General features: G+C 45.0%; 1 protein-coding gene across 1 annotated transcript in view; it reads left to right on the forward strand.

The window, feature by feature from the left end:
- Positions 1 to 3958: 3958 nt before the first annotated feature.
- The window catches only part of CANX (calnexin), a 96093-nt gene continuing 84701 nt past the window's right edge, over positions 3959 to 15350 (forward strand). Inside the window, exon 1 of the mRNA XM_029583231.1 lies at positions 3959 to 4640. Within this exon, the coding sequence (XP_029439091.1) occupies positions 4635 to 4640 (6 nt within the window). The 5' untranslated portion in view covers positions 3959 to 4634. The remainder of the gene's footprint in view (positions 4641 to 15350) is intronic.

Below are 15350 nucleotides of genomic sequence, written 5' to 3' on the forward strand. Positions count from 1 at the left end.
CAAATGGGGTTCTGACCCACAGTTTGGGAAGCCCTGCTTCCCAAACTGTGGGTCACAAGTGCTTCAATTGGCAGCACTTGTGACCCCTTCAACTGGGGTCACAAGTGCTTCAATTGGCAGCGAGCATTCTTCAGATGCCAGGAGCAGCAGCATCTGTAGTTGAAGTCTGCTCGGGGCCTGTGAACCAGCCCACGCTCCCAGGGCCTGCAGCGGACCCACCCTTCCTTGAGATTGTATACTACTTGGAAGCCCTGTGTGAGGAGGGAGCTGGGGTGCTGCAGGGCCTGTGAGCTTGCACTGGCTCACAGGCTCTATGCCGACTTTCATTGCTAATGCTATTGCTGTTTACAGTTGCACGTGGGACCAGCTAAGAGGAGGAAGGGAAGGTCTGAGTGTAAAAGGGGCTGATGGTGACTGCCACTACTTCCTTTTCCAATAAATTTACCCATGAGAAAATTGCTGCCATTATCATCAGCCTGCCCTCTATTCCCACCAGCTGTCATCTATATTTGGCCCGGGACTCAAAGCAAAATGTTGCTGGCCCTGACCAGGGAGAAGGGTCTGTTTGAAGGTTCACTTAGGGTGCCAAATACTATTTGCTCTGTCTGAGTGATCCCTAGAGCACCTCACCAGCCTAATGCCATTTATGTACCCTTATTCTGGGGTGGGATCAGATACAGGAGAGGCCTGAGGGATTGGCTATGGACTGTGAGAGAGGGGGAATGACAGAAGATCCCCTGGTGAATGTAATGGATCAGCTGGAAGGGGGGATTTGAGAGAAGGGTTGGCGGGAAGCAGGTGAGGCTGTGAGGTTTGGGAGAGGGAATGGGGCTGAGAGTAAGGGTATGACAGGATCAGTTGTGGATTATAAGGGCTTTGGGGTGAAAGAGAATCAGCTGGGGGGATGTGAAGGGTTGGAAGAGGTAGGGATAAGTTTGAAGATGAGAAATATTGAGGGATATAAGAGGGGCAAAGGTTGAGAAAGGGGGTTTGCTAGAGGTTTTCAGCTAGAGAGAATGGAGCTTGAAAGTGGGGATCAGTTGGCATGCGGGGAGGGTGACGGCACCCCTGCTAATTTGTTTTGCCCGTCCTCCGGGATCATGAGTATTTTCAAGTACTAAAATGGGATCACACTGGCCTGAAGTTTGGGAAGCCCTGACCTAAGCACTTGCAAGCTGCCCCAGGCTTTCACAATTATGCCCTGAAAGAATAAATACAACATGAACAGCTGAAGAATGGATTGAAGAGGGTTTTATAAACAAAACGAATGGACACAATGAAAGATGCATATATTTATTGCAAAAATGTGAAAATATAAAAAATATCAAGGAAGGAAATATAGGAATAAAACCCAAAGAAGAAGTGAGAAAGGTAAGAAACAAGCACATAAAATATTCTGATGACTGTAACTGCTATGGCTGCTTTAAACTCAGGGTCACTTTCTCCTTCTCACTGTTGAGAAAGGGAGGAACAGATAATATCCACTTAAGAATTCTTTTCAAGTTAGCCAGAGGGATTCCGAAAGGAGATAAAGGAGGAAGGGAGAGAAAGACATTCAGATAATTCAGACTGAGTCAGGAAGCAGGTGGGAGGGGGACTCCATGAGTCTTATTGATATGGCTGGGAAGCTGTTTCCCCAACTCCCTGGTTCCAGCAGCAACCCAGCGATCGGAATCACATGAAGGCCCCTGGAGAGGAAACTCCGACAAACTTTCTCATGGAGAATATGGGCCAATAGCAAGAATAAGAGCTTTTCATCAGATAAACATAATTTCTCCTATCTCCAACTGCCTCTACATTGCTCCTGTGTGTTCAATTCACTCTCACTTTGCAGTCCTCTTGCCTCCCTTTGATTTTCTTTGCATCACATTCCTTCTCATTGTACTCTTTTTTTTTTTTTTCTCTTCTTAATTCTCATGTTCTGCATTAAAAAGAAAAAGATGCTGACAGAGGGCATGCAGTAGAGCACACATTTTTTGGGTGTGCAAACTTTACTCTGGATGCAGCAAGGAGTTTTGCATACAACAAAAATGTGTGCCGCTTACTGCCCTCACATGGAAATCCCATTTGCTATACCTCCCCCCTCCCCCCCCCCCCCCCCCCCCCAATGCAGAGGTGCACTGGCTCAACTCAAATTTTTCTTAGCGCTGGAAATTTTGAGGATAATTTTCAAACAAATGGATGTGGCGGCATATATGCGCGTATATGACCTCAAGCAGATCTAGGCTTATAAAATAGGTTTTATAAAATATGCGTATCTCTATACCGTAACATACACATGTATGTAGGCTTATGCATGAATACATGCAACGCATTGAAAAAGCATATATCAATGCACTGAATGTGCATACTTTTCCTATTTAAAAAATATACACAGGTATATTTTATGTGTGACAATAAAGTAGGACTTACTCGTATAAACCAAGATTTACATGCATAAATTGGTGCATTTTAAAATATGTGCTCGTTAAGGAAATTACCAGTTTTACCAATTACGCCATCAGTTCACCCAGTCCTTCTCCAGGTCATCTAGACCCTCCTGGTTCTTCAGCATGAGTTCCCCTCAGTTCACCCAGGCAATAATGCATAATGAACATGTTTAATACCATTTGTGCAAGATAATTAGCAGGGGTAATATTACACAAGTTGGCAAACCTATGTGCATAAGTGGTTTTTAAAACAGTAATTTACGCATGTAAATGTTGGCCCTGCTCTGGAACACCCCAAGACCACCCTTTGTTTATGCACGTATATGTGTATGAAAATGAAAATACAGGCAGACTTTTATAAAATACGGAGATCACAAATAGAGGCTACTTGCACATATATGCTCATTTTTACTCGTGTAAAGTTTTTAAAATTCACCCATTAGTCCTGGTCTGAGGTAATGTTTCCAGCACTAGTCTTAGCCCATGGACAGAGAAGTAAGAGTTCCAGTGCAAGGATCTAGAGTCTGTATTTTAGGCACAAAAAGCATGGTCTTCTACAGGTAAAATATGATTTATGTGCATGAAACCTTTTCTTTGCACACATTTTTGGGTTTGTGTGTACGTTTTCATTCCAGATGCATTAGCATACCATTATGAAATTCGCTTTTGCGGGCTGTACTAATCATTGGAATCTGATCTGCTGACTTAGTGGCAGTGCTGTGTACTGTCATGGCGAGCCTGACCTCCAGGGAATGCTGAGGCAGCGGTAATAACGGCCTCAGATGGGAGGGGATCCTGGTGACAGGATTTACAGCCATGAGACAGCGCATCTCCACCCCTCCCAGGACTATTGTAGGGAGGGTTTATTAAAAAATAGGGCCAAATCCCGGACATTTTTTATTTATTTTTATTTAACACTTTTCTATACCGACCTTCATGGCAGTGACCATATCAGGTCGGTTTACATCGAAAGGGGGAACTGTAACGAAACCCCGTAGGTAACAGGAAGAACAAAGTTACATTCAACAGGGGAGGTAAAACTTGGAAGCAAAGACTGCTGGAAAGAAAAGACTAAGGAACGAAGTGCTTAGGATAATAATAACAGCTAAATGCATCCTCCCAGCTCTAGTTTCGACTGCACTGGAAGAAAAACGACAAAGGAAGGGGGGGGGGGGTGCGGTGCCTAAAACTGTCCTTAATAATAATAGCACCGGTTTAAGGGATTCGGGAGAGAGAAGAGCCCCAAAGCTGATCCTAAGGATTCGGACGACCTGAGCCTCTGCGGGCTGCTGCGGTCTTGCGATAATGAGCGCAAGAAGCCAAAGGGTGAGCCAGACGCGGCGCTTCCTTCCTGGGCTCCCCCCAGCCCCGGCCGACTCTGAGGCCGAGGGCAGGTGCGGCCGCCTCAGGAAGGGCCGGCGGCGCGTCACGTGGGCTGGTTGTCATGGCAGCAGGGCCTGCTCCTCCCACAGGGGAAAGAGGCAGTGGGCGGCTGCGGTTTCCTCTGCCCGGCGCGCTCAGCAGAAACTTCGGGGCAGGCCGGGCCCTCGCGGAAAGCAGTTGCTGCCCCTTCCCCTCCCACCCCGCCTAAAGCTTATTTCTGAAATCCCGAGATGTGCGCTCACGTTCAGCGATTTATACGAAGGGCTTATGAGCAGCGAAGCGGCTGCGGTTACTTTTTACTTTAGCGCCTTTGCAACAAGCCGCGCGTTATTCAGCCCACGGTTTCTTAACTCCGGATGCAGTAAGCTAATTGTATTGTAATGCATTAGAAGCTTAAAGAAATGACCCCAACCAGATAAATGTGCACAAAGAGAAGGCGGGGGACACTAACTTTCAAACAGCTGCGCGTCCGGCGCGCGCAAATGGACGGGCCATTTTGTGCGCCCAGGATCTAAAACAGGCTTATGCACGGGCATATGCGCACAGTTTTATATGGGCACGCGCATGCATGCAAATAACTCTGCCATGTAAAGTGGGGGGCTTTTAAGAGACGTGCATTGACACAATTACCAGTCTGCCCAGTTTGTTCCCAGTTCACCCAGGTAAAGGATAGGACTTCCTAACCCCCTAGCTAAATAGCCTGCCTTTTACCCTGTTAGCTCCAACCCTCAAAAACCCCACTGACTAGCCTTGATTTTTTTTATTTTACAACTTTCACGCCATCCATAGCAGAAGTAAAGTTATGAGTTAAAGGATCCTGGTATGCAGGTAAGTATTTATGCGCAGATTTCATTAGCCTGTTGTTTTACTCCGCCCATACCATCCAAACTCTGGATCTGTACGTGTCCTCTGAAAATTTGGTATTTTCTCAGGATCTTTCATCTCTATCTTCTATGATCTTTCTTTATCTTTCTCCTGTCTTTGGTGTCTATTCCTCACTTCTTTTTCTTGCTGTGTATCTTCCTGCTTCTGGCACTTTCTTATTAGAATAATAAAATGGGAACCAGGAAATCAAGGTTCAGATCCTGCTTTCTCCCACTGATAGTCCTTGTGACCTTGATCAAGCCACTTTCTTTCCCATTGTCTTTGGTAGTCACTTAAGCGAATTTGAAAAGTGTTGCTCACGCTAAAAGGCGCCTTCGCTGCTTGAGCGCCCAAATTGGACGTGCGTTCATGCACCTTCGCCGGCGGGGCTGCTGGAAGCCGCTTTCGCCGCCGGCTGCCCCCGGGAGGCAGGGGAGCCACGGTGGGCGCCTCGGGAGGAGGGGAGAGAGGACTGGGGATGTTGGAAGCATGCAGTAAGTTTACTTTTGTTACAATTTCTATTTGCTTTAGTAACATGTCGAGTCGATTTTCGCCCTGCGCCTTGCTTCGGGAGGGGGGGAGAGAGGACTGGCAGTCCCCGATGCCCGAGCGTAGGAGAACCATCCACTTCCTGGTACCTGTCATTTCAAATGACAGGTACCAGTGCACCCAGGATACTGTATAGGCGCTGTATAGCGCTCTATACAGTAAAATGGATTGCGCTTCATGGACGCGCTTTGGACGCGGCTTGCATTTGCATGCCATTTAAATACTGTATCGAGCGGTATGTGATCCGGACTGTGCGTGCGGCAAACGAGGGTGCGCCCGGCACTGCCGCTCTATTTCTAACGCGTCCTTACTGTATCGGCCTGATAATTAGCTGCTAATTAATTGACTCTGTTTGACCTTGTAATCCCTGTTTGCTATTGTTACCCTGTAGTCTTGGGAGCATCCTGGTTCAGGAAACATGGGAGACAGGTTTTTGTCAATGATCCTCCCAGTCCAGAGAAAGACTTTGAGTTCATTAAGAGCCAACATCTGACAAAGTGGACTCCTGTCCTCAAACGTGTATGCCTCAATGAACCTGTTAGAGATTGGTGGCTCCTTATAATCTGTCATTTTGCTACTAAAGACTAACATGGAAGTTTTAAGAGCCAGCAGAATACCACCTGTGGTGCCTTGGGGGAGTTTACTTATTTGTAGTGGAACTAGAAAAGGTGCAGGGGAGGGTGACAAACCTGATAAAGGGAATAGAACGGCTCTCCTACCATCAGGCTGATTCAGTAAAAGTTGTGGGAGAGCGGGCACTTGCACAGGCCACTCTCCTGTGCGCGTGATTCAGTATTTAAATGACGGCCCGCGGTAAAAAGAGGCGCTAGGGCACTAGTGCGTCCCTAGCGTCTCTTTTTTGACAGGAGCAGCGGCTGTCAAGCGAGTTTGACAGCAGACGCTCAATTTTGCCGGCATCTGTTCTCAAACCTGCTGACAGCCACGGGTTCGGAAACCGGATGCCAGCAAAATTGAGCGTCCGGTTTTCAAGCCGCAGGCCGATTTAAAATTTTTTATTTAAAATTATTTTTTACTTTGGGACCTCCGACTTAATATCGCCATGAAATTAAGTCAGAGGGTGTAGAGAAAAGCAGTTTTTACTGCTTTTCTGTGCACTTTCCTGGTGCCGGCAGAAATTAATGCCACCTTTGGGCAGGTGCTAATTTTTTAGAGTAAAATGTATGGCTTGGCTGCACATTTTACTTAGTGAATCGCACGGGAATAACTAATAGGGCCATCAACATGCATTTGCATGTTGCGGGCGCTATTAGTTTGGAGGGGGGTTGGACGCGCGGGTAAATGTAGCGCGTCGAAAACCCGCGTCCAAAAGAGAGTTTACCATGCGCTCCGCCGGAGCTGCATGAGAGGCTACGCAGGGCTCTTAAACTTGGTAAACATGGCTGAGAGAAGATGTGAGAGAGCTTTCTAAAATCATGGGTGGAAAGGGAAAATAAAGGACTGTTATTTACCCTTTCAAATAACATTAGGACCAGGGGCATTCTATGAAAATAACCAGTAACAGATTTAAAACATATCGTAGAAAGCACTTTTTTTTGCTCAGTACACAATCAAGCTGTGGAATCTGTTGCTAGAGGATGTGATCAAGGCAATTTGCATAGCAGGTTTAAAAATAGGTTTGGACAAGTCCCCGGAGAAAAAGTTAATTAAAAAACAGGTAGACTAAAGAAAGCTTATTTCTATCCCAGGGAATAAGCAACAGGAAATTCGTCTGCTTTATAGGATCTGCCAGAAACTTGCAGCTCGGACAGGCTTCTATCAGAGACAGGATGCTGAGCTTGATCTGACCCAGCATGACACTTCTTATGTTCTTATTTTAGCAGAAGGCGCAGTATGAAATTGTATCTACCAGGAATGGCTCTGTATTCTGATGAAATATGTTATTTTTGTGCAGCATCACTCCTAAAATTCCTTTACAGCAGTGCATTGTAACCATTCAAACTGGCAGGAAATACATTATTGTAAAATAAATAAATGCATTTGAGTGGTTAATGTCCCTATCCCTCTCAAGAGCTTTCAAATGTTGGCATTGAGACATCATAGCATTGGTTGTAGAGAAGGTCACAGCTAGCTCGGTCCCAGCACCTAAAATTCTAATGAGGGTGATCCAGGAGCAGGAAGAGGGAGATGTCTGAATCTTCCACTAGCTTTTACTATAGTAAGGGAAACCATGACAAAACAAACTAGCGACACTTAAGCCCATGCCACTTGGACATGCTTTCTGCTATCTTGTCACTTGGTTGCTACATATGAAAAGAGCAGAAAGAATGTCCTAGTGGCCCTAGCATTTTGTATAAGTGTTAATAGTGCCTTGCTTGTCTGATTCACCAGTGAGTTTTGTGGCTGCCAATATGGAATGCTAGAAGTCCTGCTGGAAACACAGGCAGCCATGTGGCAGGCTTTGTCTGGCAGGTGGCAATGATAAAATCAACTTTTAGCAGCTGTTTGGCCCGTGGAAAATACTGTAATAATTAGAAGACCTAACAGAAACGCAGGCACTTACATAGCTGGGTCTGTCTGGCAACTTACCCAAAGGCCCTAGAACAATGATTATGCGTGAGATAAATTTGCATAAAATGGAGTCAGTACATGCACTGGCTGTGGGGTCCCCAGGACAGGTTTGGGAAGCCCTGGCGCTAGAACATAACATGCCAGGCTGGCTCACATCAAAAAGGCCATCAAGCCCAGCATTCTGTTTCCGACCATAGCCGATCCAGGTCACTAGAAAGTAACTGGCAGATCCCATTTCTTATTGCTCACTCTGGCTTTCTCAAGTCTACCTGGCTAGTGTTTATGAAATTTTCCTTCCAGAACTTATCCAAACTCCTTTTCAACCAAGCTATGCTAAATGCTTTCACTACATTCTCCAGAAATAAACTCATCAGCGTAATAGTGTGTCAAGTGAAAAAATGTATTCCCCCCAATTTGTTTTAAATGGCGTGTTCCCTAGTCCTAATACAATTTGAAAGAGTAAATAACCGTTTCCTATTTACCTGCTCCTTCCCATGCATGGTTTTATAAAACTCTTATCGTAGCTTCTCCGTCGTCTCTTCTCCCAGCCGAAGAACCCTAACCTGCTTAGCCTTTCTGCATAAAAGGAGCTATCCTTTTGTTGTCCTTCTCTGTACCTTCGCTATTACTTTTTTTAGATGACCAGAACTGAACACAATACTCTAGACATTATGATATTCTCCATTCCTTTCCAAATAATTCCTAATTTTCTATTTGCCTTTTTTTTTTTTTTTTGGACGCCACCACACACTGACCTGAGGATTTCAACTTATTGACCACAATGATTCCCAAATCCTTTTTTTCCGGGTGGTGGTTCCTAACACATAACCCAGCATTGTGTACCCACAGTAAGAATTATTTTTTTTCCTTATGTACATCACAATACACTTTCCATCATGGCCTTGTCATCCCCAAGTTCCTTTTTTATTTATTTAGTCATTTACCTCTATTTTATGCATGCATATAGAAACGCCATTCAAACAACTAAAAAAGAATACTATGCCAAGAAAATTCACCACCTCCAATTCAACCCAAAGGCACTATTTACCCTTGTCTCTAATCTTACCAAATCCAACGTGTCCACACCCCAAATCCCCTCCACACAGACCCGATGCAATGAAATTGCCCATTTCTTTAAGAACAAAATATCCAACATCACTGCCAAGTTTACCCCTAACACCAAAACCCCCTCCAATACCAACAGCATAATCCCCCCCACCCCACACACACCCACCATTCTCTCTTCTTTTGAACCCTCCTCAACTCTAGAAATAGAGAACATTCTAAAAAAGATGAGACCTTCCTCCCACCCCGCGGAAACCATCCCTACCAAACTTCTACTCGCTATCCCTAAAGCAATAGCCTCTCCTCTCTCCAAAATCGTTAACTGCTCCCTGGAACACGGCCTAGTCCCTAACTCCCTGAAACAAGCTGTGGTCAAACCCATCCTAAAAAAACCCTCCCTTGATCCCTCTAATCTATCTAACCTCCGTCCCATCTCCAATCTCCCTTTCCTCTCCAAAGTCATTGAGAAACTAGTAAACTCCCGCCTCTCTGAACACCTAGAACAATCCAACATACTCCGACCAACACAATATGGTTTCCGAAAACACCTCAGTACAGAATCCCTACTCCTCTCCCTTACAGATACCCTCATCAAAGGAATGGATGCTGGTAACTCCTATCTCATTGCCATGCTAGATATTTCCGCTGCTTTCGATACCGTAAATCATAACATCCTCATTAACACCCTCATTAACATAGGAATCTCAGGTACTGCTCTTTCATGGATAAAGTCCTTCCTCCAAAACCGTACTTACACAGTCCTCACCGACAACTTTACATCCCCCCCTGTTAATCTCGACTGTGGCATTCCCCAAGGATCCTCCCTCTCTTCCACCCTATTTAATATCTATATGCTCCCTCTTACAAACCTCCTCTCCAACCTTGGGATTACACACTTCATCTATGCGGATGATGTGCAAATCCTCATCCCCTTCACTAACTCTGTACTCACTGCACTCCAAAACTGGAGCACCATTCTCACCTCCATAAACCAGCTCCTCACTGACATGCACCTAGCCCTCAATCCGCAAAAAACTGAACTCCTCCTCATCTCCTCTAAACATGCATCCATACCCATTCCCTCCACTCCCCACCCCCCCAACTTCCTCTCTGACACAAGAAACCTCGGTGTTATCCTTGATAATCAACTAACCTTCAAACCATATATCAAATCTATCCTCAGCAGCTGCTATTTCAAACTCCAAACTCTCAAAAAACTCAAACCCCTTCTCTACTTCTCCGATTTTCGTACTATACTCCAATCTATAATTTTTTCAAAAATTAATTACTGTAACGCTCTTCTACTTGGACTCCCTGCTACCCACATCAAACCCTTACAACTTCTTCAAAACGCCACTGCACGCATCCTCACTAATGCCAACAAGAAAGACCACATCACTCCCACCCTCATTGATCTTCACTGGCTCCCCATACACTCACGAATCATTTACAAGACCCTCACCCTCATCCACAAAAGTATTACTAACGAACACTACAATTGGATAAACCCACCTTTCCTCCCTCGTACCTCCACAAGACCCACCCGTTCCTCCCTCCGTGGAACTCTTATTCCTCCTTCCATAAAATCCACAAGACTCATCTCCACCACCAATAGAGCTCTTTCCCTCGCAGGCCCCTCCCTTTGGAACGCTATGCCTCTTGACCTTCGTACCGAAACCTCCACATCCACTTTCAAAAAGAAACTCAAAACCTGGCTCTTCCGCCAAGCATACCCCCAATCAGCTTCCTCACCTTCCAATAACCTTACCCGTCCATCTTCTCTCTCTAACACCCCCCACCAGGACCTACACCCCACACCTACCCCCTCAAACTAATTAAGGAACTACAAACCTCTCACTTAACTTCCTGCTTTTAAAACATGTTACTTAGTACAAGTCACACTTATCACCTCACCCCAATGACTTTTGTTTTCACGTCTATACATCTTTGTATAAAACCATTATACATATCAATTTATTGCTTGAATCCCTTGTACATATCTTATCCCCATGTGTCTGTTTTCACCCTCCCCCGCCCCCCCCCTTTGTCATGACTACCCCTACCCCTCCCTCCCTAAGTTATTTAGTTTCTTGCTCTGTTACTGCATTAGTTTCTTGCTCTGTTACTGCATTTATGTTACATACTGTTATTTGTAAAGGCTTCTGCCTATATATCTTATGGTTGTAAGTTACTTGTAAACCGGCACGATGTGCAAACGGCTGTCGGTATATAAAATTAAATAAATAAATAAAATAAAATTTCCAAACAGTTGATATACTGTCTTTTGCCAAACTGGCCCCAAAGCGGATTACAATCAAATAGAATGACTACTAGGTATACAAGTGACATATTTGTTCCAGGGTCATGTGCAGTTTCGTTGAGTTTGTCTCAGGCCTAGAGGGTATTTCTACATTGTGGAAAGAGCTGGATGAACAGGCATGCCTTTGTTTTCTTCCGGAAGGTGACGTAGGATGGTTGATGGCGAAGGTGTACTGTTATCTCATTCCCGATTCTGGGCGCATAACAGTTGAAGGCCAGAAATCTTGTACTACTAATTTTGCAGATGTGGAAAGTGTGTGTGTGGGGGGGGGGGGGGGTGGTGTGAGAAGGGAATGTTGGGAGGGTTTGAGTTCTCTGGTGGGGGTGTAGAAGGTAAGAAGACAGGAGAGGTATTCAGTAGCCCCTCAATCATCTAACAGTCTGACCAACTCCCTCACAGGCTTCTTGCTTTGGATGTACCGTATTTGAAAAAGTTTTTATGAGTTTTTTTGCATCTATGGCAAACTTCTTTTCAAATTCTTCTTTTGCCTGCCTTATCAATGTTTTGCGTCTAGCTTGCAGTGCTCTTGCTTTTTCCTATTTTCTTCATTTGGATCCTCTTTCCTGAAGGAAAAGGTCAGGTAAACATGAGGAAAGCCACTACTTATCCCTGGGAGTGGCGAACAAGACATGGATCTACTCTTTGGGGTCTGCCGGCTACTCCCTAGGGATCTGGATTGGCAGCTGTCAGATTCAGGATGGCTGGGCTCGATGGACTGTTGGCCTGATCCGGCCTGGCACTTATGTTTCCGTTATTGAATATACTGGTGTTGCTGCAGTTTGAGAGTGAGGATTCTAGCCATGAGCATTTGTGTGATGTAGGAATGCAGTGTATTAGTTTATCATATTATTCTGAACATCAGGCTCATTTAGGGCTCTAGCAAACACTGCTATAGGGAATGGTATAGGAACATTGACCATGAAGGAAGTTACAACTCTTCTAGGCCTACCCGCAGGAGGGACTATAAGGAATGTGTAGGAGCCTTGATTGGAGGACTTCACATGTTCTCTAGTCCCAGTGTTTTCCCTTGGAAATGAATGTATGGAACAGTGTGGGGACAATTTACAGCTATGCCATAAAATCCTTGACGTGATTCTGCTGGAGACCTCTGCTTCCAAATTAACACTGAGCGGTTCTGCCCTTTTAACTTTTTTTTTTGGGTGCAATAAACCATCCCCATGGAGCCCACTCAGCCCAAAACAATAGCACGGCACTTCCGCAGAGTCAGATGAGGATATGATGCCGCTGGCCTTACAGCCTGCTCGGTCTCTAATTACGGCAAGCAACGTGAACAGAGTCCACAATTAGAGGAAGTTGCATTTAACCTTGTGTATACTGTATTTCCTTTGCACCTGGGCGCAGCGGAGACGTACATCTTTGGCAGTGCCCCAGGCAAGAAGCACATTACCCCTCATTATGCAGCTGCTAGCCCAAAGGGGACAAGGCAAAGAATGCTGGACGTGTATCTAACACTGAAAAGCACATAGGGTTAGAGGCGTGGGAGGAAGATGTCAGATGCACATTGTCCTTGGCCAGTTTACCGAAGAGCAAGTAACCTTTTGCAGAGGAAACGCCTCGGGGTGGAGGCAGTCTTGCTACAGATGATACCAGCTTTAATCCTAGGTCATGAAGGGCACAGGGTTATGAGAGAGAGAAAGGAAGTAAATGAGGGAGGAGGTAGAGAGAGAAGAGGGAAGAAAGCCCCAAAAAGTGTCTCATTCACCGAGAGAGAGCCGGGGAGGAAGAGTCCCATGAAGGCAGAGGAAGGCCCACAGCAGCACAAAGCCTGTCGGAGATATACTACTAAGTTGACCTTGCTTCCTAGGTTGCGTTCACAGGAAGAAGAGGAATTTATTAGAATCAGAATTTGAATGTGCCATTAATTTTCCTAATCAAAAGGAATGTCCTTTTTATCTGTTGAACTCCAATAGCCCCAGCCAGGAGATAGCTACTTCGTGTTTCTGGCAATATTCGGTGTCATGGTTCCAAACTGCAGTGCCCGTTCTCCTCTTCACGAATTCAGCTTCCTCTCTCCTTTTTCTTTTAATTCTCGCCATATTTACATCTTTTTTTTTTCTTCTTCCTCTTGCTTAATGATAATGAATGTATTTCTCACGCCGTTCGTGGCGAGTTACAGCAAACATTCATAATTAAACGTTTATAACATTAAACGTTTATAACATTTTATGATATACTCCCCTTTATATCTCCCCCCCTCAATTACTCTCTTGTTGACATGTTATAATTGTTCGATGTAAAGCGCTACCCCAGGCGTCTGTTTGCGTTACACTGTGAACCGATGTGATATCATTGATGAATGTCGGTATATAAAAACTTTAAATAAATAAGCATATATAGTTTGTTTTTTTTAAAAACATGATCGTCAGTCTGTTTACCCCCTTTTTATTAAATCCAGTCCCCCATTCACCCCCTGATTGTTTATACATTCAGGTTAAAAATTGCTAGCATTTTCCATTGTGGTGGTTACTTTAACTTATGAATGAAAAAAATTGACCCTGTCTGTTTCCTGCACTGCCTTTTAGTAAGCCTTCTCCATGTCTTCCTCTATCATCAGTTAGGCAACTGGAAGTGGGGGCAGAGAAGTACGGAGCTTTTGCTCCTGCTGGCCAGGTGTAAGGCCTACCGTGGGCTAGTAACAATAACAGGCACATTATCTTTCATTGCAGTCACAGTCCTGTCACATGAAATCTCTATGCAAAGCAGAGCTACCAAGTGGCCCAGCTTCTGGCCATTTCTGGGGTTTGAACCAGTGTGGGAATGCCTGTGGCATTTGTACTCCTGCTTCTTCCATTTGAAACCAGCACTCAAGATAGCAAAATGCATGAGGATGGGGGGTCAAAAAGCCAGGCCTGGCCTAAAGTTTGCCTGCGGAAACTGGTTAATTGGCAGGTTTAGCAAAGAATCAGACAGGAAAAGATCCCCTGCAGAATACAGGGAGCCTGATGAATCTGGCCACCAGAACAGTACGCATTGCACTTTACTAGGTCTCCAGCAGCGTTTGCCATACAACCTAGGCAGGCTCCACAGCTCGAGTCCATTAGAACTTTAGAACACAAGAACAATGTAAGTATAGTCATAGAACTCGTGTGACAATGGGTTCAAGCTGACTCGGGTTAATCGAGTCTTCCAATTGTAGAAGGGCAGGTATATCCAGTCCTTGAAAGCTGCAAACAGTTCTGGGTTTTCAGGACAGCCACACTAAATAGTAATCACATATATGAAAAAGCCCTGGTCATTTGCATGGCTTGGTTATTGTGAAAATCTCGCCTGTTTGTGACTTTTGAGGACTGGACTTGCCTACCCCTTTATACTGTATGGATCACTACTGTGGAACTCTTCTATTCAGTCAGTGTCATTGTACACGTGGCTCCATTATTTTTAGGACAGGCTGATCTCTGCCTGTCCTTCGTTTTGTAGGGAGATTAGAACTACACCTCCATGGGAGATAAACAAGGACTGGACCAGCCGGTTCTGGAAATGTTTGAGCCAGTCGTCAACCCTAAAGGGACGGCTACCGCTGGAGGCCTTGGGAAGTCTTAGATCTAGTCAGTCTTGTCAGCCGAACTTTGTGTTATCCTAAGATGCAAGTGTCCCTTTAATTCAAATATGTATTCGATGAGAGATTAAAAATGGGTAGCAATACAAAATGAAGCTCCGGCATTTTGTGCTATCTGGATACTCAGCTTCAGTCTAGTGTGGTATAGTGTCACAAGAAGTCCTGATGCTTTTACAACTTTATATTTTTAAAATGTTTTAGTAAGTTTTCTCATATACAGCAGAAATATATAAACAGACCAAGCAGTCGGCATTCATATGCCCCTCAACTATCCGTTAGTAAGGAGATGGGGATTCTCCTTCCATTGGCCTGAATGTGAAATCACAGAAGGTTTCAGAACTGTTCAGTGTTCTGCTCAACCTTTTCCTCCACGTTGCCGATATGCGATTCTAATAACAACACTGCACCTGGGCGAGCCTGGTGGCGCAGTGGCAGTGGTTTAATTGTTAGGTCAGGTCTTCCACAATCCAGTTGACTGGGGATGCTGCAGAGGCAGCGCTCACAACAACTGGGAGCAGCCAGAGGGAGTTGTGGTCATCAAAGTGCATCACCTGGTAGGCAGGGCTAAAGCTACCAGATGATGGGATAAACACTGTGGATCCCTAAAGACCTAGAGGATGGAAACAATGAAAAT

Source organism: Rhinatrema bivittatum, chromosome 18 (assembly GCF_901001135.1).
Source record: "Rhinatrema bivittatum chromosome 18, aRhiBiv1.1, whole genome shotgun sequence".
Classification (NCBI taxonomy): Eukaryota; Metazoa; Chordata; class Amphibia; order Gymnophiona; family Rhinatrematidae; genus Rhinatrema; species Rhinatrema bivittatum.